This window comes from Lissotriton vulgaris, chromosome 7, assembly GCF_964263255.1.
Source record: "Lissotriton vulgaris chromosome 7, aLisVul1.2, whole genome shotgun sequence".
NCBI classification, from domain to species: Eukaryota; Metazoa; Chordata; class Amphibia; order Caudata; family Salamandridae; genus Lissotriton; species Lissotriton vulgaris.
Genome location: NC_141695.1, coordinates 1,753,158,694 through 1,753,186,374, shown reverse-complemented (window position 1 = coordinate 1,753,186,374; position 27,681 = coordinate 1,753,158,694). Strand labels below are relative to the sequence as shown.

Here is a 27,681-nt window from a genome sequence, read left to right as displayed (position 1 = left end):
GGCTGGACTACGGCAACACTCTACACCGGAATCTCCGAAACAACTCCCACACAGACTCCAGACCATCCAGAACTTTGCCCCAAGGCTCATACTCCACCTCCCACTCCGCACCCACATTACACCGCACCTCAGGAAGCTTCACTGGCTCCCCATTCACATGTGAAGCTAATTCAAACTTCTGACACACACATACAAAGCCCTACACAACACAGGACCAGAAACCCTGAAGAGCCTCATACACTTTCACCACCCCACCAGCCACCCGTGCTCTGCCTCATTCCCGCACCCGCAAAAGCAAAACTGGAGGTCGCTCATTCTCCTACATCAGACCCAAGACATGGAACAACCTCCCTCGACGCATCAGAGCCCCCTGCTCACTTCTTCAGTCCTGGAAGGAGCTGAAGGCCGGGCTCTTTTTAGAAGCACCTTGGGGACCACAAACCCCGCACCTGCCCAAGCGCCTGGACACCCTCTCGGGTGAATAGTGAGCTATACTAATCAATATAACATCACACAGCAGTCTGAATTGTGACTCTTGTAGGAGTGTCACAATTAGGTGTTGGTTGTGGTTGTGTTGTTCCTGTCACTGGCCCCGCTGGTGCAGGCTGCAGCGACTCCTGAGAGCAGCCGTGGCCTTTAGTGATTTTTAATACAAATCAAGCACGGAGGATATGTCACTTCTTGACAGGGTCACTGATGACAGTGGACACACAGGGCTGCTTTATTTGAATACTGACAAGGACATGCAGCTTGATAGATGAAGAGTTTTGCTTTTGAGGCGAGCAGATTGAGAGGAAGGCTGGCGTTACTTGTGGGGTGACCGCGTGTCTCAGAGGCTAGTGTTTAACTCACTGAGCCATCCTCCTGAGAGAAAGAGTTTTATCAGACATTATTTGGGTTGAGGCAACATGTTTTGAGGCCTGGGCGGAGGAATTGGCTTTTGGGGGCGACCGATGTTGGTGGAGAGAGGGTCAAATGTGAATAAGAGAACCACACTTTTGTGGCATTGAAATCTGTCCTAGAGTATGGTGCGTGTTGGCCCACCTTTAAGGACGGTCTTGGGACAGGTGGCTCTGCTGCCTCCTGGTTTATGTTGTCTGACTCTGGACCCTATAGGAGGAAGCCAGCCGGTGACAGCTGGTGACGGTGCACAGAGCCAGGAGTCCGAGATGCACAGCAGGGGCGGCTCTAGGCTCATGGCGGCCCTGGGCAGGGAGCGTAGGTAGGGGGCCCCGGAAGAGGGGGTCCGGGCTGGACGGAGCACGGAGGCCAGTAAAGAGGGGGGGGTCAGGGTGTTTGGAAGTGGAACAGAGCCGGAGGCCGCCAAATCCCTGCCAGGGGCAGCCACGCACATATGTATCCATCCTCAGAGGATTATTATATTAAGGATATATATTGGTGTGGTGGCCCCTGCGGTTTGGTGGCCATGTGCAGGTGCACAGCTTGCACATGCCTAAGGCCGACTCTGTGCACAGAATCTCCACATTATGCTCGGAAGTGAAGTTGAACATTTCAGCAAGATGGGAACTGACTGACCTGACATTCACAGCATGAACCTCAGAAAGGAGCTGCCGCCAGGGTTAGAAGGCTGGCCAGCAGGTGGCGCAGTGGGTCAATGCATTCACTACAGGAGGCTGCAACTGAACCCAAGGGTCACAGGCTCGAATCTCTGGTGGTCCACTCAGCCTTTCATCCTTCTGAGGTTGATAAAAGGAAAACGCCTGGTTTATGAAACTATAAATAGATATTATTCTGTACCAAGAGGCCCAATGGGAGGCGTGTGCAGTACAAATAGTCATGTAATAATATGTAATAATATGGCCTTTGACTGTGAACCCCTTTGTGTCTGATGGAGCTATTCGTCTTGGCGTCTTTGGACGAAGAGTCTTTAGGGCGAAGGTATGAGTGGCCAATTGTAGGAACAGGGAATTGAGTATATGTGAGGAGTGAGTGGAACTGGAGAGTTAACTTGAGTGTTGTGTTTATGTTTGTGGGGTCACACGTGGGACGCTTTTCTTTTTTGGAGGTGTAGTGTGAAGTGGACTTCTTGGGTGGATGTGTGTGCTTCTGTGTGTTACTCAGGTTTGGTCCTAACTCTTTGTATGCATGTGCATTGAGATACAATTCTTGTCTATCCTCTAGACCCCTGCACAAAAGTGTTTAATCTGCCATAAACCACCTTAATCTTGCCTCATTTCCTCCAGTATTTTATCCTTCAGTTGTTATTTGTATTGTCTGAGATTGGAATGCATGTCACATAATTGAGATGTTGTTTGAGTAAAAAACCTATTGTGGGGGCCCGGAAACAAAGTGAACGATCAGTGGAAAATTTGCTGTTATTCACATCTCATGTGATTTTGTGTTATTTTTTAGCACAAAATGCGTCCTCACATCCAAAATGTAGCACATGTTGCTCTAAAAAAAGACAGGCATTTTGTATTGTGTTGTATTTAAATTTATAAAGCGCATTAAGCCAAAAGGCGTTTGAGCGCTAGTGCGGTAAGAAACAGCCAGAGTGAGACAAGAGCATCATTAAGGTTGAGAGAACAACCAGGGGCATATTAGCAACAACTTGCGAAAGTTATCCCAAACCGCGCCTAGCGCAATTTTTTTTTATCATTGGATGTTATCGCGGAGCTAACGCAGTATTACCAACTTTTATCTCCACAGCGATAAAAAATCCAGCAATAGCAGCAAATACCATGTTTAACGTGAGATTTCCAGCGATAAAAATCCTATCGCTAAGGAAAATCTCGCTAATAGGCAGGTGGGGTCTTAGCCATTGAATCCACCTCCCATTGACTATTATGGCGAAGTCAGGTTTTTCAATCAACTGGTTGCAGGACTATTACTCCATAATCCTCTCACCCTGGGCATCAGGAAGTTGCTGATACTACAGCAAAATAAAGTTCAAAACTCGACTACTGATTGTTTGCAAAACTGGTTCTATCAATTTTTATTCATCTTCATTCATTCTTTGCCAAAATATATCCATGTTATATTCACATGTATATTCTTTCAAATTGAAGTTTTCATTATTCCCATTTTTTCATTTCCAATGCATTTCGGTGCCTTTTGCACCTTCATCAGGGAAATCTGCAAAGTTATAAAACAAAAACTTGCTTCAACCTGTCCTATTAATGTCAACAAACAGTAATGATAACTCGACTTAATATTAACGCTACGACAATAGATTTAAACTACTGGTTTCAACTGTGAGATTCTTCTGTGCACGTTAACAATAAAGCTTTCAACTCTGAATCGTTATCACACTATTTTAAGTATCTAGAACATCCTGCTAGTGCGTTCGGTATGTTACGCTATCATTTATGCTACCAAAAGTATACTATAATGGTCAGCCGCCGTCATTATGCTTGCAAAAGTAAACATGTTTCAACAAGCAAACGCTTTGCGCTTTACCGCCCTTGTTCTTACCTACTAATCGTAGAAATGACCGCATCAGCTTTACATGGCAGACTAACACCAAAATAATCCAATTTTTGGATGTTGAAATCATCAGGTTCAACCATCAATTTCAAACTAATTTGTATCGAAAATCAACTGACAGGAACAACCTACTCAAATACGATAGCCACCACCCTCAATCACTGAAGACACACATGCCATATTCACAATTTCTCAGGGTCAGGAGAGTGGTCTCGGAAACAGAAGAATGCCAAAAACAACTGACCATCATGTCGTAAAGGTTCTCAGACAGAGGATACCCGCAACCCATCATAGAAACAGCACTAACAAGGGCACAAAAAATGCCCAGAGAGGAATTGTTTAAGCAGAAGAAGGAGCAAACCTCACAGAGAATAACATGTGTGAGCAAATATTCAAACGTCAGCACACAATTTAAGACTATAATTAGACGACACTGGCAAATTTTAAAACTAGAGGAGGATTTCAAAGGAATTTACCAAGATGAGCCACTATTTGCATTCACCAGGGGGAGAAACTTAGGAGAAATGTTGAAACATCCCAGCGAACGAGCACCATTGAGCACATTTCGAGGTACCATCCCATGTATGAATTGCAGCAGCTGTCATAACATCATGAAAGAGAATTCAATTTTCCACCAAATGAAAGGTTTCAGAATACCATTGAGAGTGAATGGCACTTGTGACACTATGAACTTAATTTACATGTTAAAGTGCCCCTGTGGCTCGGTATATGTCGGGCACACCGAAAGAAAATTATAAACACGGCTAACAGAACACAAAAGTAACGTAAGAACTGAACCCGTGAAATGAACAGTGGCAGCCCACTTCAAAGAAAAACATCATCACACAAACCAACTACGAGATTGCATCTTGGAAATTGTCCCAAAGACGGCAGATCCTTTAAACAAGAAGAACTTACTCAAGAGAGAAAACCACTGGATTTACCACCTAAATAGTTTGAAGCCAGATGGGCTTAACGATCGAACAGAATTTGTGTGCTATCTATAAACATTCAATATGCTGTATTTAATATAACTAATTGGTATCAGGTATCATTTAACTAAGAACTAACATATACATGCAAGCTTGGTGGAGATTTATTATGCGTTTAAACATGGCGCTGGCGAGTAGCCATCAGGACCAGCCGACATTGACTAGACTTAGTACCGCGGCTATACATTCCCGTAAAGTAAAAAAAAACACATTACACACAGCACAGCGCACGCGCTAGATTTCAACAGAAATACCAGCACCTGTGACAGAACGTTGAGCAGAGCACATTCGCGCTAGCGAGTTGAGAAAGTCGATCACGTTTAGTAGGTAAGAACAAGGGCGGTAAAGCGTAAAGCGTTTGCTTGTTGAAACATGTTTACTTTGGCAAGCATAATGACGGCGGCTGACCATCATAGTATACTTTTGGTAGCATAAATGATAGCGTAACATACCGAACGCACTAGCAGGATATTCTAGATACTTATAATAGCGTGATAACGATTCAGAGTTGAAAGCTTTATTGTTAACGTGCACAGAAGAATCTCACAGTCGAAACCAGTAGTTTAAATCTATTGTCGTAGCGTTAATATTAAGTCGAGTTATCATTACTGTTTGTTGACATTAATAGGACAGGTTGAAGCAAGTTTTTGTTTTATAACTTTGCAGATTTCCCTGATGAAGGTGCAAAAGGCACCGAAATGCATTGGAAATGAAAAAATGGGAATAATGAAAACTTCAATTTGAAAGAATATACATGTGAATATAACATGGATATATTTTGGCAAAGAATGAATGAAGATGAATAAAAATGGATAGAACCAGTTTTGCAAACAATCAGCAGTCGAGTTTTGAACTTTATTTTGCTGTAGTATCAGCAACTTCCTGATGCCCAGGGTGAGAGGATTATGGAGTAATAGTCCTGCACAGTTGATTATTATACACACTCTAGGAGGAAAGTGATACCCAGGAGGCACGGTCAACCACAACATTTAACATAGGCTGTGCACATCCCACACCTTGCAGTTCTTGTAAGTCAGGTTTTTACCAGGTGTAAAATTCTGGCACTAATCAGGGTTAGAAAACGTTTTTTATCGCGTCACGCTTATTGCTAATAGGCGATAGCTGTGTTACTGACTGCTTTCAGTCGCTACCAGTTTGGGTACGCCCACTTTGCATGTCATTTGCGATAAATGTCGCTGACATGCAAAGCGGGCCCCAAACCTCTCGCTATCGCCAGGAAGCTGTCGCTAACTGCTGTTAGCAACAGCTTGGTAATTGGGCGATAAAAAAATCGCCTCTTTATCGGCAAAAATTTCAGCTAAAGCGGCGATAAGACCCTTGCTAATATTCCCCAGGTTTTGAGTTTCTTACGAAACACAGTGTAGGAATTCAGGCTCGCAATATGTATTGGTAACATATTTTATAACATAGGCACCACCACAGAAAAAACAAAGATGGAAGCTGTCTCTTCGGAGGGTTCCGGTTGGAGCGGGTCTGAGGTGCAGGCGGCCCTGCTGGCGAAGCGCCTTGTAGAGCAGGCGGAGAGCTTTGAAGGTCACGGGAGGCCAGTGCCCCTCTTTAGTAAAATGATGCCCAGGACCACCAGGACCACCCGGGACGCCGCACTTGGATGACCCGGAGTTTGTCCAGAACTTGGCATCATTTATTGGCATTCCATGTAGTTTCTGCAAAGGAAGTTACACACATTTCTTCTAGACTTACTATTCTTTGTGACAGTATGTCCATTTTGACAAAGCAGTTACAGTTCTAAATCTTGTGTTATTCTTGTGTCCTCCTCTTACAGAACCCATCATGAGTCATCCAATCAGCAGCCAGCCTCAGAGCATGGGCTACAGCACACAGACGAGCCAGTGGCACTCAGAGGTGATGGACTGTTTTGACGACATGGGCATTTGTGAGTATTATGCTCTGCACATGAACATCACACATGTGCACACACACACACACACAAACACACACATGGCATCTGTGAGCATTACAGACTGCACCCACATAATGCACACAAGAGCATGTGCACTTCAGCACATGCACAGGCATCTACAAGTATCACCACTGCACATAAATGGCACACAAAGGCACACGTGCACTCAGGCATGCACATATGGGCATCTGTGAGTATCACACACTACACACACATGGCATGTGCACTCAGGCACACACACTCAAGCATCTGTGAGTATTACACACTGCACGTAAATGACATGCACATGTGCACTCAGACACATACACATGGCCACTGGGAATACCAAAGACTGCACATGACACACACAGGCACATGTGCACTCGGCTCCATGAACGGACATCTGTGAGCATCAGACACTGCACATACACACAGGCCTCTGGGAGAATCGCACAGTGCAACACACATGACAACACAGGTACCAGTGCACTCAGACATACACACAGTCTTCTCTGAGCATCACAGACTACACCTACATGACACGTACACAAGGACATGTGCACTCAGGCTCACACACATGGGCATCTCTTAGCATCAGAGACTGCACACATATGACAAACAAACAGGTACATGTGCACAGACACACAGGCATCTGTGAGCATTACACACTGCCCACACTTGACAAACACAGGCACATGTGCACTCAGTCACACACACATGGAAATCTGTCAGCGTTACACACAAACAACACACACAGACGCATGTGCACTGACTCACACACAATTGGGCATCATGGAATATCACTCATTGCAACACACATAACACACAGACACAACTGCACTCAGGGACCCATACATGTGTATCTATGAGTGTTGCGCACTGTGCACATATATACACACAGGCACATGCATTTAGGCATGCACAGAGGCATCTGTTCACACACATGACTAGCATGCATACACAGGTGCATGTTCACTCTGGCACATACACGGGCATCTATGAGTTTCACACCCTGCACACATATGATACACAAACATGCACACACATTCACTCAGGCATACACAAGTGCATCTGTGAGTATCACACCCTACACACACATGACTCACACACACACACATGCACGTTCACTCAGGCACACACACGGGAATCTGTGAGTATCACACCCTGCACACACATGACGTGCACAACCAGGTGCATGTTCACTCCGGCACACACACAGGCATCTATGAGTATCACACCCTGCACACATATGACTCACATGCACACATTCATTTTAATTGAGGTACATACATTGGCATCTATGAGTTTCACACCCTTCACACATATGATACACACACATGCACATTCAATCAGACACACACATGGACATCTGTGAGTATCACACCCTGAACACACATGACGTGCACACCCAGGTGCATGTTCCCTCTGTCACACACATGGGCATCTATGAGTATCACACCCTGCACACACATGACTCACACACACACACACATGCACGGTAATTCAGGCACACACAGGGGCATCTATGAGTAGTAAACCTTGCACACACATGATGCGCACACCCAGGTGCATATTCACTCCGGCACACACACACACACAGGCATCTATGAGTATATCACCCTGCACACATGACTCACACACACACACGTGCACGTTAATTCAGGAACATACATGGGCTTCTATGAATTTCACATCCTGCACACATATGATACACACACATGCACATTCACTCAGGCACACACACACGGGCATCTGTGAGTATCACACTCTGCACACACATGACTCACACACACGCATGTTCATTCAGGCACACACGGGCAACTATGAGTTTCACACCCTGCACACATATGATACACACAAATGCACATTCACTCAGGCACACACACGGGCATCTGTGAGTATCACACCCTGCACACACATGACTGACACAGACACATGCATGTTCATTCAGGCACACACATGGGCATCTAGGTGTATAAAACCCTGCACACACATGGAGCGCACACACAGGTGCAGGTTCACTCAGGCGCATGAACACGGGCACACCTCTGTTCTTAAGAATTGTGTCCACTCATCTCTGCCCTCCCTCACCCCCTCGGAGCCCCCGCTGTACCACTCATCAACAAGCTGCCAACCAGGAGGGGCTGTTTCATTTTCCCGGTTTAGTTGGGATCCAAGGGCCAGCTGTGGTAAATACAATGCTTTTTCTTATTTACTAATCCAATGAAATTATTATTCAATTAATTATTCATTATGATTTAGAATTCCGAAGAATTCCACATAAAAATACATCTTAAAAACAACATTACATTCCATACAAATTCCCACTCTAAATTCATCATATCATTTCATATAAAAACACAAAGGAGCATATCAGTAGCAGCCATTCTATAGGATTCAATCTAAGTAGCAGAATCACCCTATGTACTCCATGTTTAAGATTCCATAAAACATAAGGTTGGGGTTTTTTGCCAATACTACTCCCCACAATACAATCATTATTTCTATTCTCTGTGCACATTTTAATATATCTTTCACGAGAAACCCCATAGATTGTTTTCTCAATTATAATTTTCAAAGCCCTTTTACAAAGAATCGCCGCTCCATCCTTATCTAAACCGAACATTGTTAGCGCTTTTAGATTATTCCTAAAAAGAGCACTCTTTTCTTTCATATTTACAAATATATCTCTGTGCAGTGCTACCCGTAGCAGGTTCTCTGAGCTATTTAACAATGCATTGCTCCATCTTAAGCAAGCGGCCACCGATAGCACATAAGTGGAGAGTGAACCAAAAGCGAGCCTTAGCGCTGCAGTGGGTGCTGCACGATTCAATATGCTTATTTGGCGCCAGATTTGCCCTTTAACTTTCTCAAATTTGTCCCACTCTTGTGCATCTATTGTTTCACTGGCGAAGCTCAGTGTTGGTGGAATCTTTATTTTAAAGACTGATATAATATGAGAGAAATGTTTTTTCCCACAGTGTTTGTACAAACGGTTGATTGCAAAGGCTTGTGAAATTGCCTTGCCTTTGCAATGATCCACATGACTACCAGCTGCGAACCTATTCGTAAATATTTTTCCTGAGTATGGGTAAAATTTTACTACTTCCAATTTTTCTTTTCCCAAAAACCAGTGCACGTTTTTTCTGACCTTACATCCTTGATAACTAAAAATCATGACTTTGCTCTTTAAAATATTTATTTTTAAATAATACACTTCTGTGTACCTGGTCAGTTCGGCAAGTCGTCTTTGTAGTCCGATTGGGGTTAAATCCATTTTTATGGCGTCATCTGCATAGAGCTGACAGCTCAGCTCTAAGTTTCCTAATTTATGGGGATCCCCTTTACTGAGCCCCACTCTTCTTGGCAAATCATTAATATAAATAGAAAAATGTAAAGGGGCCAAAAGGCAGCCTTGCTTCCACCCATTATTAGTTACTATTTTCCTCGAGAGGCTCTGTGTTCCCCCTAATAAAACCTGAGTCCAAGTGGAGGAGTGAAGAGCAATTACTAATCGTAAAAGATTCCCTGGTATCCCCTTGGTGACCAATTTCCTCCACAGCTTCCCCCATCTACCCTGTCTAATGCTGTGGAGAAATCTAGAAAAGCCGAAAATAATGGCATACCCCGCCAAACAGGATATTTTTCAGTTAAAGTTTGCAAAATGGTGATATTATCCAGGGTGCCACTATTTTTATGAAATCCTGTTTGTTCCATATGGATGAAAACTGGCAGGGCAATTTTTTGGACCCTTTTGTATAGTGAAACTAATATACTTCCCTTCCAGGATTGTGGGATATCAACATGGGTATAACAATTAGGGGTGGGTGGAATTTGCGTAATCGCGTTACGCAAATCTCTGTGAAATGGTAGAAAATGGCAGCGAACACGCAGAAATTCCGCGAACACAAAGAATTGCTTGTTTGCGATGATTTTCTACTGTTCGCAATTGCTATTTGCGTGCTCGGGGGGAAATATCTCTCGAACACGCATTTTGAGAAAGCGAAAAAGCAAAACATTTTACGAAACACTGAATTTTGGCCAATTTTGCGTTCTCCGTAGAAGGCGAAATTACCCAAATTCCGCAAATTCTACGAGCGGAATGGAATTTACCGCCCAGGCCTAATAACAATGGACAAACAGCGGATGCACAAATTTCGCCCACTCTTCACCATCCTTTTGGTACGTCATCTGGGCCCATTGCGCTGGAATATCTTCCCCCTTTAATGTAACCCTCAATCTCTAAGCATGACAGTGCACCATAGTCACTCCCTGCGGTAGGCGCAATGCTATCCTCTTGATTCTGTTCAACTTCGAGATTTGAAGCATAAAGCTGGGAAATATATGTGGTCCATTCTGCTTCTGGGATTGAAATAGGTTTTGAGTTCTCTCTCCCGTCACAAAATTTTGCAATCAGAGCCCAATACTTCTTAGTGTCCCCAGAAAGAGCCACCTCTCGAAGTCTAACCCATTTTACGTCTTCAACCCTTCTACGATCCAATGTCATTTTCCTTTTCCGTACCTGTTTCAGTCTACTAATTTCTCTTAACCTTTGTATTGTGGGCTGCCTAAATTGGTCCCTAATTAAACCGTTAATTTTCCGATTCAGTTTTTTGATTTCCCATGGTATTATTACTAATGGTGTAAAACTGATGACTTGCTTCTTTCTTCCAAAGGTTCTAATTGCAGCCAAGACTCTCTCAAACCTGTAAACCGGGGTATCTTGGGTGGAAATAAAGGCAGTATTTTCAAAAACTCTCTTCAAATTTGGAAGCAAATTATTTGACCAGCAAGTACGCCCATTATTGCGATTATATGAGACCTTTTCATTCCTCTGATTCCAGAGTTCAGGATTCTCAATTTCTATATACATATTTACAGCTAAAATACCTTAAATTGTGTACATACATCGAATAGTTGGAAAGATACTGCCATGTAATCAATTAAGGAGTGACCATATGCACCCCAAAAGGTATAAGCAGCGGGGGAGTCCTCTGGAAATCTACAGTTTAACGTTACAAGGTCTAAACTTCTAAGATTTCACAAAAATAACTAGCCTCGTTTATCTGATCTTAGATCGACCGGCAATACAGAATCAGGGATGGCCCATACCTCCTCCAATTCAGGGTTTGAAAAAGACATAACTGCACTATTGGATAATTTTGCATTAAAGTCACCCATCATCATTATACATGAGCATTCTTCGTTGTTACTTAACCTTTGCACAAAAGTACAGATTGAATCGACCAATAAGTTCGACCCTCTCCCTGGAAGAATATACATGTTTACCAGTAAAAGAGAAATTGCTTGCCCCAAGTTATCTTCACCATTCCTCAACTTTACTCCAATATAGCATTTTGAGGGGTGCTTATAGATCACAGGATCCCATCCTATGGCACAGCTAAGTAAAATAGCTAAACCACCTCTTGCATACCCTTTTACAGATTTTATTTGCTGTACAAGCTGTACAACAACACACATAAAAATTCGCAAACTGAAAATCCTCCCCATCCACGTTTCTTGGAGGCAAATTATTTTGGGGTCAAATTCTAATTGTGATTTAAGCTTGCAACTCCTTTTTCCTACCCGTGCTACCTTCCAGGATAGGATTCTTCCCAATTGGCTACCCCAGCACTTTGGGCTTTGTGGTGGATATTTTTGACCAAATCAGGGTGCCAGCTACCCACCTCCACTTAGCTACCTCATCTTCCACATTGGGACTACTAAGCCTTCGGGATTAAGGACCTAAAATGTTGATTTCTCTGTTTCCTAGATTTCGCCCTACCGTTATTTCAATGTCTTTAAGGTTTATAGGGATTTTTGTGCCTCTGTTATTAGAGAACCCATACCTTTGCATCTGATGAATCGTTCCTGAACTTTCAGATGGGACTCAGCAAGGGGGTACCCCAGAAATCACATCTATACCTCTTTTTCTAAAGCAATCTATATTGGCTATTAGTACCGTTGAGACTACCCCTGACGAGAATGTAACTCTTGTACTTCGGATGTGCTCCTCCAGTCTAAGTAGATCGTCTCAAGGTCTTTACTTGTTATCAGACCCAAGACCTTTATCTCTGTTAACAACTGCAGGAGGGCACTTCTATTCAGTAACATTGGTTCCGTTTCAAACAGAGAGACAAAAAACAAGGTGCTGCTCACCTGCCCGACTACTGGCCCTGTATTCCTTATTGACCTATTATAAGGCTGCCCTAAGACCGGGCCCCTCTCTAACATGCCCCTATTACTGTTAAAAACTGTGATCAAGTCCCCTACCCCACCTATCCCCTGGCTGGAGTCAAACCGTGCTGGAAAAGTACCCCGTCCACGGGAATGGTGAGGGGCACCTCCAGTAGCTAAATCTTGATCTGTTGCAGGCTCAGAGTTTTCCAATCCGTTTCCAGGTGTGGGGTCTCTACTTATCTCATAATTAATCCCACTTTCTTCCTGTCCCTCTTGGCTCTGTGGGTAAGTCAGCACCAAGTTCGAACAGATCGACTGGTTATCATTATCTTGCCTGGTTTTTTGACCCGTATTCAATTTGAGTTGCCCCAAAGTCCCTGTGACCTTTGTACTTGGAGGAGATTTTGTACTATTCAATTCCTCACTTACTGGAGGAAACCCCAACTTTTTCTGTTTCCGTTTAGGAATACGTCGAATCCTGTTCTTCTTCTTACCCCTTCGACCAGGTCTGATATTACTTTCCCTCATACGGGTCCTCCCGTAAGGGTGCAATATCTGAAGTATTTGCTGATTCTTCAATCAACTGTAGACATGGATTGTTTGGGCTACTTTAAAAAAAAATAGGGTAGACCCGTAATGCGAATTACCGGGGATACTTTTAAATTTAAATGTCCCCCTTGGCTGGTATGCTGGGCACTCCTAGGGTGTTTAACTGAGGTTAAACTTACAATTGGGCTACCTCTGAGCGGGACGCTTTTAAAGCCCTCATTCGTTTCCTTCGTTTCCCCATCCAGCAATTTACTACCACCTTTTGGCATCCCATTACATATCTGACATGAGCGGCTGGATACCTCCGGAACCTTTACTAATTTATTTATAGCTTGATTGATCTGATTGAGCTCTTGGACCCCTATTAATATGAGAGATAGGACTTCCAATATATGATCAGAATTTACCATACTTTTTTCTAACAAAGATAACATTGAGGAGAGAATTCTCTCCAGTGCATTGAAAATCTCCAAGTTTCCCCCCTCTGTGCATTCTCAAATGAGTTCATGATGTTTTCTGCCCCCTTATCCAGTAATACTCCTGATGTCCCTTCAGCAGAAAATTCTAATAAATAAACGTGGGATGAACTAGTTGGTGTACTACTATAGAGAGCAGGCAAATGTGACTGACCGGCTAATAAAACCGGAGAAACTCCCCATTCCGGATCCATCTCCATGGCGCCTGTTTTTTTCATATGCGCCATCAGTTCTTCATTCTTTTCCATTTGTTTAGCAATATCCGGTAGAGTGTAGGCCTCCATTTTTGTCAGTTCAGTACTAGAGCTAAGTTCTGTACACTGTGGCACCTTTAGCTACAGTTCACTCAATTTAGGCGGGGAGAGACTGTGAGAAGGTGGCCTGATATGCAGTGCTCACTATTCTAGTGAACACTATGTATCAGTCCAGCAACCCTTATTGATGATTGGTTGTAAGTCAACCTTATAGACCAGCTATCCTAGTAGCGTGGATACGAGCAGTCTAAGGCTAAAGACTCGAGAGGGCGTGTTAAGCCAGCTGTTTACCACACATATACCCCTTGAATACCAAGTGAAAGGACACCACACAAGTGTTATGAAAATAAACAGTTATTTATTTAAAGATCACAACAGCCCTGTACTCTTTATGAGGACAGGGTACTAAGCACAAACCAAAACTCTTACAAAAATACTTAAGTTAGCACAGTATATACAAATGCCCGAGGGGCACGGAAAACCATATACTCTGAAAGTGGAATGCGAAATTACTAGCAGGTAAGTACAGTACTAATAGCTTTTGGAATCGCTAGGACTTGACTAGGGAATCGTTAGATTACTTCTAGGAGGCCTAGGGGACTCGGGTGCAGTGTGTGCACTCTCACGCGAGATGCGGGACAAAAGTCTATGGTAGCTAGGAATTAGAAAGTTAGTGTTCTCGGGCGAACCCGACCTGGTAGGGAGAAAACGAAAGTAGATTCTGACCCTTGGATAGTGAGGCTATGCTGGGGCACCGAAATGCCGAAGTTACCTAGCCCAGGGGCTGCAGCTGCATAGGTCTGAAAAGACGTCGGGAATCCTCGTAGACGGACCAGGAGCCGGAAGAAAAGATGCTGGCCGGTGACCAGTGAAGAAAGTTCAGTTGGATCCAAGCCTGGATCTCGAAGTTAGATGACACCTGAAAGCAGAGGGGACCAAGTTCGAGACTACTAGCCAGTAGTCAGTGGGCACCAGGAGGGCACCGGATGGTAGCCACCTCGACTAGGTGAGTGGGTGACGCTTGACTCGAAGATCTCACGGACCAGGAGGCGTTGTCGGCGACCAGGATGGAGGATCGAGCTGTCCCACGAAGATGGAAGCTGTCGGCGTCGCTGGACCCAGGATTGGGCAACAAAGCCTTGGCAAATTCAAGCCCACGCGGTGGACCTAAAATGGCGTCTGGAGTGGACCAGGAGGGTCCGGGGTGCCTCTCTTGAACAAGGAAGCAAGGGCCAGCCTGGAGCAACCAGACCAGCAGTCGTGAAGTCGTTGGGCGTCGTTCAGAAGGCCACAAGCCAGCCGGCTAGTAGCCAAACAACGCGGTGCACAGCAAACAGCAGAAGGGCCCCACGCCGATCGTGGAGATGCAGGGGGGCTGATCTTGAGTGCTGGAGCTGCGCAGGGTCGGGGCTTCTCGGACCCCAAAGCACTCACCAGTGGAGGACACGGTGGGCTTGCAGTAAAGATGTCGTGCAGTCTTGGCGATCGTCGGTCCCTTGAGGTCTCGTCGCACTCACGGTTCCCAGCTTGGCTGTAGAGGTGAGTAGAGGTCAGAGGTGCCAGGGAAGCCGGGTCTCGTCGAGCTGGGTCGTCGGATTCGTGATGAAGGACTTGCAGCAGACCGCAGTGTTCTTTAGGATGGTGCCTGCGGATGCAGGGTGACTACTCCTTAGCCACAAGGGAGAATCTTGAAGAAGAAATCGTGAAGTCCTTTCGAAGAAAGTGGTATCTTGATTCCAAAGATGATCTAATTTTAACAGGGGGCCCGCTCCCATCTTTATACTAAAAAAGGGGGCTGACCCGGTGACTAGGTCCTGCCTATGGGTGGGACTAGGTGGGGGGTGGTTACACCCCTCAGCCATGCCGGACTTCCCCAGGCCAGGGGCTGGTGTGCCCCTGGAACTGGTTCAGACCGGCCTATGCGTAGTGAGCACCGGGGTGCCACTCAGCAGTCACCTTCCTGTAAAGCCCTGCCTACCCAGGATACACAAAACCATGTCTGGGACGGTGCTAGCACCGCCCCTGACAGGAAACCCTTTGTCCAGGCTCCCCTCACTGGAAGGACTCCCAGCTGCAGGGGGTCAGACTCGTGTCTGTGGTGGCAGCATCCATTTTGTGGAGCTGAGGCTTCAGTTAACTTTAACCGGGGTTCACAGTTACATACATGTCGTGTCCCTCTAGAAGGGTGGAATGCTAACCCCGTCGCCAGAATTGGCGAGGGGTTAGTATTCCAATTCGTATGACACCTTACTCGACATGTTTTGATAAAGCAATACCAAAGATAGCATTTAACCGCGAGGATTATAATGCACTTAAGAGTATATGGTATGCGATATCATGGAACAGCTATTAGGACTTGATTCCGCAAGCTGCAGACAGGCTCAGCTCGTGCCAGAGCACCATCTCACACGATTCCAAGCACTCTGCCTTCAGGATTGTCAAGGCCTGCCATAGGAGTGACTGATAGGAATCTGTGTGTCCATTTTAGGGTTAGGTATAGGTATACTACACCTACAGCAAAGGGTGATTACACGACTTTGCCCCAGCTGTCATGCAGCCAGTTGTGTCAAATTTAGGAGGCCAGCCAGGGGTGGCATAATACATGCTGCAGCCCCTGGCAGCCCTGGGTACACCTATGCCCTGAGTTACAGGGTCTGATAAGGTGGCCCAGTACCAATTGGTAGATGCACCTAGGGTACATGAGGTAATTTAGAAAGAGAACAGCCAGGCTGTGGGTCTGATTGGCAGGCCCACAGCCAGAGAAAGTCGTAAACCAGTGAAACAAAAGCAAAAAAATCTGGGTGATCATAGGATTGCAGACCCTACTCTCCTACATGACCCCCCCCCAAACTTTGGGACAATAAGCTAACCTTGACCAGGTGAGTCTTCTTGTTCTAAGTGGAAATATCTGGAGAGCCCATCGGCATTGCCATGATCAGTACCAGGTCTATGTTCCACTGTAAAGTCCATCCCCTGTAGGGAAATGGACCACCTAAGCAGTTTGGGGTTTTCACCCTTCATCTGATTTAGCCACAAGAGGGGCTTATGGTCGGTCTGAATCTTGAAGTGAGTGCCAAACAAGTATGGCCTCAGCTTCTTCAGGGCCCAAACCACAGCAAAGGCCTCCCTCTCAATAGCTGACCAATTCTTCTCTCTGGGGGTCAGCCTTCTGCTTATAAAAGCAATGGGCTGATCCTGACCATCAAAATTCAGTTGAGAAAGAACAGCTCCCACACCCAACTCAGAAGCATCTGTTTGGACAATGAATGGTTTGGAGTAGTCTGGACTCTTAAGGATAGGTGCTGTGCACATGGCCTGCTTTAGGTCATCGAATGCTTTTTGACAGCCTGCTGTCCACTGAACCTTTTTTGGCATTTTTTTACTTGTCAGTTCATTTAATGGTGTCACAATGGAACCATAGTTCCTGACAAATTTTCTGTAGTATCCAGTCAGGCCCAAGAAAGCTCGAACCTGAGTCTGGGTGGTTGGGGGAGCCCAGTCCCTGATTGACTGTATTTTGCTCTCCAGTGGCTGAACCTGGCCTCCACCTACAAGGTGGCCCAGGTATACAACCTGTGTCTGCCCTATCTGGCACTTGGTGGCCTTGATAGTGAGGCCTGCTGCTTGCAGAGCCTCTAACACTTTCCTCAGGTGGACCAGGTGATCCTCCCAGGTGGAGCTAAAGACAGCAATATCATCTAGATATGCTGCACAGAAGTCATCCAGCCCAGTAAGGACTTGATTCACCAACCTTTGGAAGGTGGCAGGTGCATTTTTCAGACCAAAGGGCATTACCACAAATTGATAATGCCCACCAGGGGTTGAAAATGCTGTTTTGGGTTTGGCATCCTCAGCTAACCTGATTTGCCAATACCCAGCTGTTAAGTCAAATGTACTTAAGTAGTTGGCAGAAGCCAATCTATCTATAAGTTCATCTGCCCTTGGTATTGGATGGGCATCAGTCTTAGTGACTGCATTGAGACCCCTGTAGTCTACGCAAAACCTCATCTCTCTCTTACCATCTTGGGTGTGAGGCTTTGGCACTAGAACTACTGGACTAGCCCAAGGGCTATCTGAGGGTTCAATGACTCCCAATTCCAACATTTTCTGCACTTCAGTTTTTATGCAGTCTCTAACATGATCAGGCTGCCTGTAGATTTTACTCTTGACTGGCAGGCTGTCACCAGTGTCAACCTCATGGGTACACCAATTGGTCTGACTGGGTGTCAGAGAGAACATATGTCTGAAAGACTGAAGAACCTGTTTACAGTCTTTCTGCTGATGTTCAGAGAGGCTGCCACAAAAGACAACACCATCTACTGACCCATCATCAGGATTCTGAGTGAGCAGGTCTGGGAGAGGGTCACTCTCTTCCTCCTGTCCCTCATCTATGGCCATGAGCAAGCTCATGTCCTTCCTGTCGACATATGCTTTGAGCCTGTTGACATGGAGTACCCTATGGGGACTCCTGGGAGTTCCAAGGTCCACCAGGTAGGTGACCTCTCCCTTTTGCTCAAGGATTGTGTGGGGCCCAGACCATTTGTCTTTGAGTGCTGCTGGGGCCACTGGCTCCAGCACCCACACCTTCTGTCCAGGCTGATAAACAGTCAGGACAGCCTTTTGGTCATGCCAAGCTTTTTGAAGTTCTTGACTGGCCTTAAGGTTTTCTGATGCCTTCTCCATATACTCAGCCATCCTGGAGCGGAGACCAAGTACATAGTCCATTATGTTGGTTGCAGGCTTTTTGAGAGGTCTCTCCCATCCTTCCTTCACCAAACACAAGGGGCCTCTCACAGGATGCCCATACAAAAGTTCAAAAGGGCTGTAGCCAACCCCCTTTTGTGGGACCTCTCTGTAAGCAAACAGAAGGCAGGGCATCAGGACATCCCATCTACGCCTGAGTGTTTCAGGTAGTCCATGAATCATCCCTTTTAGGGTCCTGTTGAACCTTTCAACAAGCCCATTGCATTGTGGGTGATAGGGTGTAGTGAATTTGTAATTGACACCACACTCCTTCCACATAGCAGTTAAATAGCTTGACATGAAGTTTGCACCTCTGTCAGAGACAACCTCCTTAGGGAAGCCCACTCTGGAGAACACTCCAACTAGGGCCCTGGCCACCACAGGGGCTGTGGTGGTCCTAAGTGGAATAGCTTCAGGATACCTGGTGGCATGATCCACTACCACCAGTATAAACTTGTGCCCTGATGCTGTCTGGGGTTCCATTGGACCAACAATGTCAATCCCCACTCTTTCAAAGGGCACCCCCACCACAGGCATTGGTATAAGGGGGGCCTTTGTTGTGCCACCTGACTTACCACTGGCTTGGCAAGTGACACAGGAGCGACAAAACTCCTTGGTATCCTCATTCATGTGAGGCCAGTGAAAGTGTGAGACAAGCCTGTCCCAAGTCTTTGTCTGGCCTAAGTGTCCTGCTAAGGGAATCTCATGGGCCAAGGTAAGTAGGAAACCTCTCTGAGACAAGGGTACAACCAGCCTCCTGGTCATGCCAGGCTTGGGGTCTCTTGACTCAGTGTACAGGAGTCCATCTTCCCAGTATACCTTGTGGGTACCTGTGGCGTTCCCAGCAGCCTCAGCAGCAGCCTGCTGTCTGAGGGGTTCAAGAGAAGGGCAGCCTAACTGGTCCTTCCCCAGGTCTTCCCTTGAGGGTCCCCCTGAACCCAAGAATTCAACTTGATCAAGTTCAAACTCTCTAGGCTCAGTTTCCCTCAATTCCTGCAGGTCAGCCTCCTCTGAGACTTGATCCACAACCTGGGGCAAGGGGGAAGGCACAGCCTTAACCCTACTGCTCTTTTTCTTGGAAGGTGTCTGGTCCATTGTTCCAGGATCCAGCACCTGTTCAGTGGGGCATCTTCTGGCCTGTGACCTAGTCACAGCAAACACATGTGCTGGCAAACCTAACATTTCCAGATGAGTCCTCTGCTCCACTTCTGACCATTGTGATGACTCCAAATCATTGCCCAACAAACAATCCACTGGGAGGTCTGAACTAACTACAACCTTCTTTTGGCCAGTTACTCCTCCCCAGGAGAAAGCTACAATTGCCATACTATGATTGGTAGTGACATTGCTTGCATTGGTCACCAGGAATTCTGTACCTGGCATGATCTGTCCAGGGTCCACAAAGCTAGGTGTCACCATTGTGACACTGGCACAAGTGTCCCTATAGGCCTGAGCCATCTTTCCATTAATGAAAGGTGTCTGTCTGTATTTGCCCAAAGTATTGGGACTTATATCAGGGGACATATCCACATCCCCTGTACAAACAAGGACAGCCTGAGTGAGTGTACCAACTAAGTTGTCACACCCCTCAGAACCCAGGGTTAACCCTACTAAACCCTTGGGAGGTGCACTACCACTGCTGGCTGTACTAGGGGGCACAGGTGCCTTAGGGGCTGCAGTGGCAGGAGTCTGCCCTCCTCCTTTCTTGGTGCACTCACTAAACCAGTGAGTTTTACTTTTGCAGTATTGGCACCACCTTTTAGATTGGCCTTCTTTCTTCTTTTGGGGAGCCTGACCCCCACCCTCTTTGGGTTGTTGGGGACCTGTCGAAGACTTCTGGTCATTTTGTTCCCCCTTAGAATCTTTACCCTTCTGGTCTGCTTTCTTCTGACCACCTTGATTCTGGCCCTGGTTCTGTTTAACTCTTGTTCTAACCCATCTGTCTGCCTTCTTTCCCAATTCTTGGGGAGAGGTCAGATCTGAGTCAACAAGATGCTGATGCAACAACTGGTTCTGACAATTGTTTAAAATTTGCTCTCTCATCATCAAATTGTACAATCCTTTATAATCAGTAACCTTACTGCCCAGCAACCAGCCCTCAAAAGCCTTAGTGGCACAATCTACAAAGTCAGCCCAATCTTGAGACTGAGTTTTCTGGGTATCCCTGAACAGCACCCTGTACTGCTCAGTGGTTAGGCCAAACCCATCAACCAGTGCATTTTTCAAGACTTGGTAATCATTAGCATCCTCCACCCTTGTGGTGAGGAGCTTGTCTCTTCCTTTACCCTCAAAGGAGAGCCACAAGATAGCTGCCCACTGACTTGGGGGAACACCTTGCACAGTGCAGGCCCTCTCCAAAGCAGTAATCCATTTGTGGATGTCATCCCCTTGTTTAAAGGGGGGCACTATCTTACCAAGGTGTTTTGTATCAAAACTCCTTTCCCTATTGCTAGGTACAATGCTGCCACCAGTGGGGACTGTCCCACTCAATTGTTGCTCTCTAGCAAAGGCAAGCCTCTCTTTGGCCAGGGCAAGTTCTTCCCTTTCAATCCTCAGATTGGCTGCCTTTTCCTTAGCTTCATACATTCTCCTCTGGGGAGATGTCATTCCCCTTTGAGAGGAACGTTGAGAGCCATTGGTATGAAGGGATCTGATAGAGCCTCTTGATAGAGATCTATCTCGTCCATTCCCAATGTTAAGCTGACCTGAGAGTGGCCCCAAGGGTCCCCTAGTGCCCATCTCATGTCTGCTTAAGTTGGACCTGGTTAGTCTGCTGACTTCTACCTGTTCCTTTTCTGCCTCATCCCCTGATACCAAATCATCATCCTCATCATCAGCATCATCTGCTTCCTGAAGAGGATGGTCCTGGGCATCAAAGGGACCCTGTAAGGAGGGCATGTTGCCATCTGAATTAGAAGGGTCTGGGTTACCAGCCCTCCTTGCATCATGAGTCTCTAAGAGACCAATCAGAAAGGCAGTTGTGGGGTTAGACCCCTGCTTAATCTTCCTAGAGGTACACACTTGTCGTAACTCATGGAAGCTAAGCGCAGTATATCTTGAAGGGATGACCTGTGGAGGGTCAACTGACACAAGGGGAACCTCAGTGTTTCCTCCTTTGTCCGACATACTGTTTCTAGTGTGGTGTAAGTGATGCACCTACCTACACTATGTGTTTACCTACTGATCCCTTGCTAAGAGTTGCAGCCAAGGTGTGCTAAGCCTTGAGGAGCTACAACAGCTGGTTCAGTAGAACTCAGAGTATTCTAAGCTTTAGTTATGTGTACCTAACAGTACTTATGTGATCTTTCAACAAGATATTCTTAGGATACGTGTGGTAAAACAACAGCAAGCTCAAATCCCAACCGCTGCTCACCAATGTGAGAAGGTGGCCTGATATGCAGTGCTCACTATTCTAGTGAACACTATGTATCAGTCCAGCAACCCTTATTGATGATTGGTTGTAAGTCAACCTTATAGACCAGCTATCCTAGTAGCGTGGATACGAGCAGTCTAAGGCTAAAGACTCGAGAGGGCGTGTTAAGCCAGCTGTTTACCACACATATACCCCTTGAATACCAAGTGAAAGGACACCACACAAGTGTTATGAAAATAAACAGTTATTTATTTAAAGATCACAACAGCCCTGTACTCTTTATGAGGACAGGGTACTAAGCACAAACCAAAACTCTTACAAAAATACTTAAGTTAGCACAGTATATACAAATGCCCGAGGGGCACGGAAAACCATATACTCTGAAAGTGGAATGCGAAATTACTAGCAGGTAAGTACAGTACTAATAGCTTTTGGAATCGCTAGGACTTGACTAGGGAATCGTTAGATTACTTCTAGGAGGCCTAGGGGACTCGGGTGCAGTGTGTGCACTCTCACGCGAGATGCGGGACAAAAGTCTATGGTAGCTAGGAATTAGAAAGTTAGTGTTCTCGGGCGAACCCGACCTGGTAGGGAGAAAACGAAAGTAGATTCTGACCCTTGGATAGTGAGGCTATGCTGGGGCACCGAAATGCCGAAGTTACCTAGCCCAGGGGCTGCAGCTGCATAGGTCTGAAAAGACGTCGGGAATCCTCGTAGACGGACCAGGAGCCGGAAGAAAAGATGCTGGCCGGTGACCAGTGAAGAAAGTTCAGTTGGATCCAAGCCTGGATCTCGAAGTTAGATGACACCTGAAAGCAGAGGGGACCAAGTTCGAGACTACTAGCCAGTAGTCAGTGGGCACCAGGAGGGCACCGGATGGTAGCCACCTCGACTAGGTGAGTGGGTGACGCTTGACTCGAAGATCTCACGGACCAGGAGGCGTTGTCGGCGACCAGGATGGAGGATCGAGCTGTCCCACGAAGATGGAAGCTGTCGGCGTCGCTGGACCCAGGATTGGGCAACAAAGCCTTGGCAAATTCAAGCCCACGCGGTGGACCTAAAATGGCGTCTGGAGTGGACCAGGAGGGTCCGGGGTGCCTCTCTTGAACAAGGAAGCAAGGGCCAGCCTGGAGCAACCAGACCAGCAGTCGTGAAGTCGTTGGGCGTCGTTCAGAAGGCCACAAGCCAGCCGGCTAGTAGCCAAACAACGCGGTGCACAGCAAACAGCAGAAGGGCCCCACGCCGATCGTGGAGATGCAGGGGGGCTGATCTTGAGTGCTGGAGCTGCGCAGGGTCGGGGCTTCTCGGACCCCAAAGCACTCACCAGTGGAGGACACGGTGGGCTTGCAGTAAAGATGTCGTGCAGTCTTGGCGATCGTCGGTCCCTTGAGGTCTCGTCGCACTCACGGTTCCCAGCTTGGCTGTAGAGGTGAGTAGAGGTCAGAGGTGCCAGGGAAGCCGGGTCTCGTCGAGCTGGGTCGTCGGATTCGTGATGAAGGACTTGCAGCAGACCGCAGTGTTCTTTAGGATGGTGCCTGCGGATGCAGGGTGACTACTCCTTAGCCACAAGGGAGAATCTTGAAGAAGAAATCGTGAAGTCCTTTCGAAGAAAGTGGTATCTTGATTCCAAAGATGATCTAATTTTAACAGGGGGCCCGCTCCCATCTTTATACTAAAAAAGGGGGCTGACCCGGTGACTAGGTCCTGCCTATGGGTGGGACTAGGTGGGGGGTGGTTACACCCCTCAGCCATGCCGGACTTCCCCAGGCCAGGGGCTGGTGTGCCCCTGGAACTGGTTCAGACCGGCCTATGCGTAGTGAGCACCGGGGTGCCACTCAGCAGTCACCTTCCTGTAAAGCCCTGCCTACCCAGGATACACAAAACCATGTCTGGGACGGTGCTAGCACCGCCCCTGACAGGAAACCCTTTGTCCAGGCTCCCCTCACTGGAAGGACTCCCAGCTGCAGGGGGTCAGACTCGTGTCTGTGGTGGCAGCATCCATTTTGTGGAGCTGAGGCTTCAGTTAACTTTAACCGGGGTTCACAGTTACATACATGTCGTGTCCCTCTAGAAGGGTGGAATGCTAACCCCGTCGCCAGAATTGGCGAGGGGTTAGTATTCCAATTCGTATGACACCTTACTCGACATGTTTTGATAAAGCAATACCAAAGATAGCATTTAACCGCGAGGATTATAATGCACTTAAGAGTATATGGTATGCGATATCATGGAACAGCTATTAGGACTTGATTCCGCAAGCTGCAGACAGGCTCAGCTCGTGCCAGAGCACCATCTCACACGATTCCAAGCACTCTGCCTTCAGGATTGTCAAGGCCTGCCATAGGAGTGACTGATAGGAATCTGTGTGTCCATTTTAGGGTTAGGTATAGGTATACTACACCTACAGCAAAGGGTGATTACACGACTTTGCCCCAGCTGTCATGCAGCCAGTTGTGTCAAATTTAGGAGGCCAGCCAGGGGTGGCATAATACATGCTGCAGCCCCTGGCAGCCCTGGGTACACCTATGCCCTGAGTTACAGGGTCTGATAAGGTGGCCCAGTACCAATTGGTAGATGCACCTAGGGTACATGAGGTAATTTAGAAAGAGAACAGCCAGGCTGTGGGTCTGATTGGCAGGCCCACAGCCAGAGAAAGTCGTAAACCAGTGAAACAAAAGCAAAAAAATCTGGGTGATCATAGGATTGCAGACCCTACTCTCCTACAGAGACCTGACTCAAATCCGTTCGTACTTCTTGGGTTGACTTGAGAACTGCCGAACAGAGATACCAGCCCTGCCAATGGTGATAATGGTGTAATTCCCTTTCTTTTCAAGTTCTCTTTCGAAGAGCCTTCTGCTTTGCCCACCGATAGATCCATTTCCATCTTGCTAACCTCCCCTCCTGTTTGTAAAACAGCAATTTCACCTGGTGGCTGTGCAGATGACAACAACTGAGTATTTTCACCATTATTGTTCTGTTAATTAATTACGGCGGTGTAAATGGCTGCTTTAACTTCTAGATTAGTGGACTGAATGCCCTCCTCGTTCTCTGATGTTACATGAGTGTCCATCGCCACATCTTCCTGGACCTCCTTTTCTGTCTTCCTTTGTCCCCGTCCCGCGCTTGTAGCACCTTACACCTTTTGTAAACATTGACATCACCGATGGGCACGTTTTCAGATGAGGGAGGTGATCCCTATTTCTCCAGCGCCGGATGGTTTTTTGAAGTTTAAGGGGACCACTATGGCTCGTATAACAACTTGCTGAGCTGGCTGATGGCCCTGACTGGCCGGCTGCTGTTTTCGCTGATACGCTTGAGCGCAAGCACCTAGATGCTGTTACAAGATACTTAATTACATTTCGTTATGGTTTTTTACAATGAACCATTGAAATCCCACTGGACAGGAACTGTGAAGAATAAGACGTCCAGTTCCCTGATTCTCTACAGTTACTCTGCTTTCACCAACTCCCACCAACGCCCACAGTCATTAACTGTGTCCTGTGTAACTTACTGGGCTGCTTGAAGGAAATGGGAGAGGGGGATTCAATGCTCTCAGATGACCTTTACTGACCTTTACCGATCTTTACTGGACAGTACTGGGAAGTATGAGTACCACGCCACAAGTCCAGAGGACCACTAGGCCCACAGAGATCCACAGAGAGCCACAGCTTCAGGTTTCAAGGGCGTTTCATCATGCACGCCACCGCTGCGGTCACCACCGGCCCTGAGCACTGCCTTTGACCGCCACTGGCCTTAACCTCAGCCTTCGCCCAGGCGCGGTGCGTCCATTGGGGCGTAGGGGCGTAGCCCCACTAAGCCCCATGGACCCACCGCGTCGTCACAAAAATACAAATACATAATTTAAATAATCACGCGTACCTTCCGGCCGGGAATCCGGGAGACACCCGACTTTTTCGGAGGAGGGGGGGGGGGGGGGGAGGGCCTGCTGCAGCTGCGCAAATTCATTTTGGGGCACAAACAATCCCGCGCATGCGCACATTGTTTGCCCTGTACAGTACCCCCTTAGAGAGAGGACGGGGGGCGGGCCGCAGCCCCCGGGGTTTAACAGGGCGACTGGGCGAGCAGTCATGGTGCCCCCCCAGCGTCATGGTGCCCCCCAGCCAATCCTGGCGCTGCATACAGCGGCGCCAGGATTGGCTGGTCAATACATAGCCAGGGACCCCAGGGTACATAACCCCCTGTCTGGGGTTGCAGAGCCCTCTCCCTCCCTCGTACTGCGGCCTGTGTTTGTTTAGGGGGTTTGATTGAAGACCTGACCGGACCCAGGAAGGAATACTGCGACACCGACAGTCAAGTCCCGAAGGAACCGCTCGGCCAGGGAGACCCGGCCTTCACACTCAGCAGGTAAGATCAGAGTGCTAGGAACACTGCCGCAGTAGCAATCGCCAGTTAGGCAGCATAGGTTTGCTCATAAAATGCGGAGAAAATGTAAATACGTGATTTTTTTAGAAACTGTAGCAGAACGTTATGCAAGCGCTTGAAATGGTGGTTTTTGGCGCGCTTTGTCGGCCATCTGGTGGTTTTTGGCGCGCTTTGTCGGCCATCCAACTGCTAATGACTCGTTTGATGCCCTTATTTCAGGGACGTAACTCAAATTAATCTTTTTACAAGGAGCAATACCGAGATAAGAAGGCTGACAACTTAAAATGTTATATTATAAGCGTATTAATGATTTGTTTGTTATAAGCAGTGAGAGTGTTAGGGAGTTTCAGTATTACTTTGCCACTTCACCAAGAGAGCTGTTGAATTTCTGTGAAAGTAAACATTTGTACGTTTGTATTATCCATTGGCTATCATTTATAAATTCTTCCTAAAACTTTCCGCGATTTGAATCCACTAACGCACTACTTGCTATTGATAATATGTTTGTTTAATTCCAGGATCAACCTGCATTCTGTTTGCTTATACGTTTGCTTCTTGCAGGGCAGAGGCGAGAGGCCCATGTTGTGTAATATGTATTTGTAAACGGTTGCAGCCAGAGCTGGGCCCACTTCCATTTGTTTTACTTGTTCTCTGTTTCAGTGAGAAATAATCAGGGAATCAGCTCTTTTAATTACGACAATAGGGGGACCACCTCACCCCTCAAGTGCTATGTTTCACAAATAAACAAACACCTTCTGATAAACTTGTGTCCAGGAGTTTTCTGGCAACAAATAAAATCATGCCAGTGTAACTTATGAATAATGTTCCTGCTGAAGCACGATCAGCCTTTTGTCTAGTGGCGGTTTTCACCCATCCTGAAGTAGCACAGAATGTTAATTTGCCTGCTGCAAAGAACGTGTACATGCAGATCACAAAGTGTATTTTAAGTTGGTAGGTAGCTCAGTGAGTTACTGCTTTTATCGCAGAGATTCTTTATTACTTACAGTTATGAATGACTCCTACTATAACCAATTACTTCTGAACTGCAGTGAAGAGTTTGTTTTCAAACTGCTTAGTAAGTTTAGAAACGTTATTCCCCCCTCCCCAGACTTTCATTATCCTACTGTTGAGAAAAGGTTTTGTTTGTGTAGAAATACATTGTTCTTAGTATAACCAACCACTGTGGTACGTTTTAAGTCCTGAGTTTGTGCTTCTCCAGAACAAACACTGACAATATACTGTCTACTAGTGTGGATGACATGTGAATGCTACAATTTATAATCCTCACTGTTTTATGTGACATTTCTTTCAGACTGATTAGACACGTATGATTCGTTGTCTCTCTATAATGTGTGTATGATGT

At 46.6% G+C, this 27,681-nt stretch overlaps 1 protein-coding gene across 1 annotated transcript in view; it reads left to right on the top strand.

The window, feature by feature from the left end:
- The window catches only part of LOC147706579 (cornifelin homolog A-like), a 61,394-nt gene that overhangs the window by 14,863 nt on the left and 18,850 nt on the right, over nucleotides 1-27,681 (top strand). Inside the window, exon 2 of the mRNA XM_086929100.1 lies at nucleotides 6,244-6,354. Within this exon, the coding sequence (XP_086785226.1) occupies nucleotides 6,252-6,354 (103 nt within the window). The 5' untranslated portion in view covers nucleotides 6,244-6,251. The remainder of the gene's footprint in view (nucleotides 1-6,243; nucleotides 6,355-27,681) is intronic.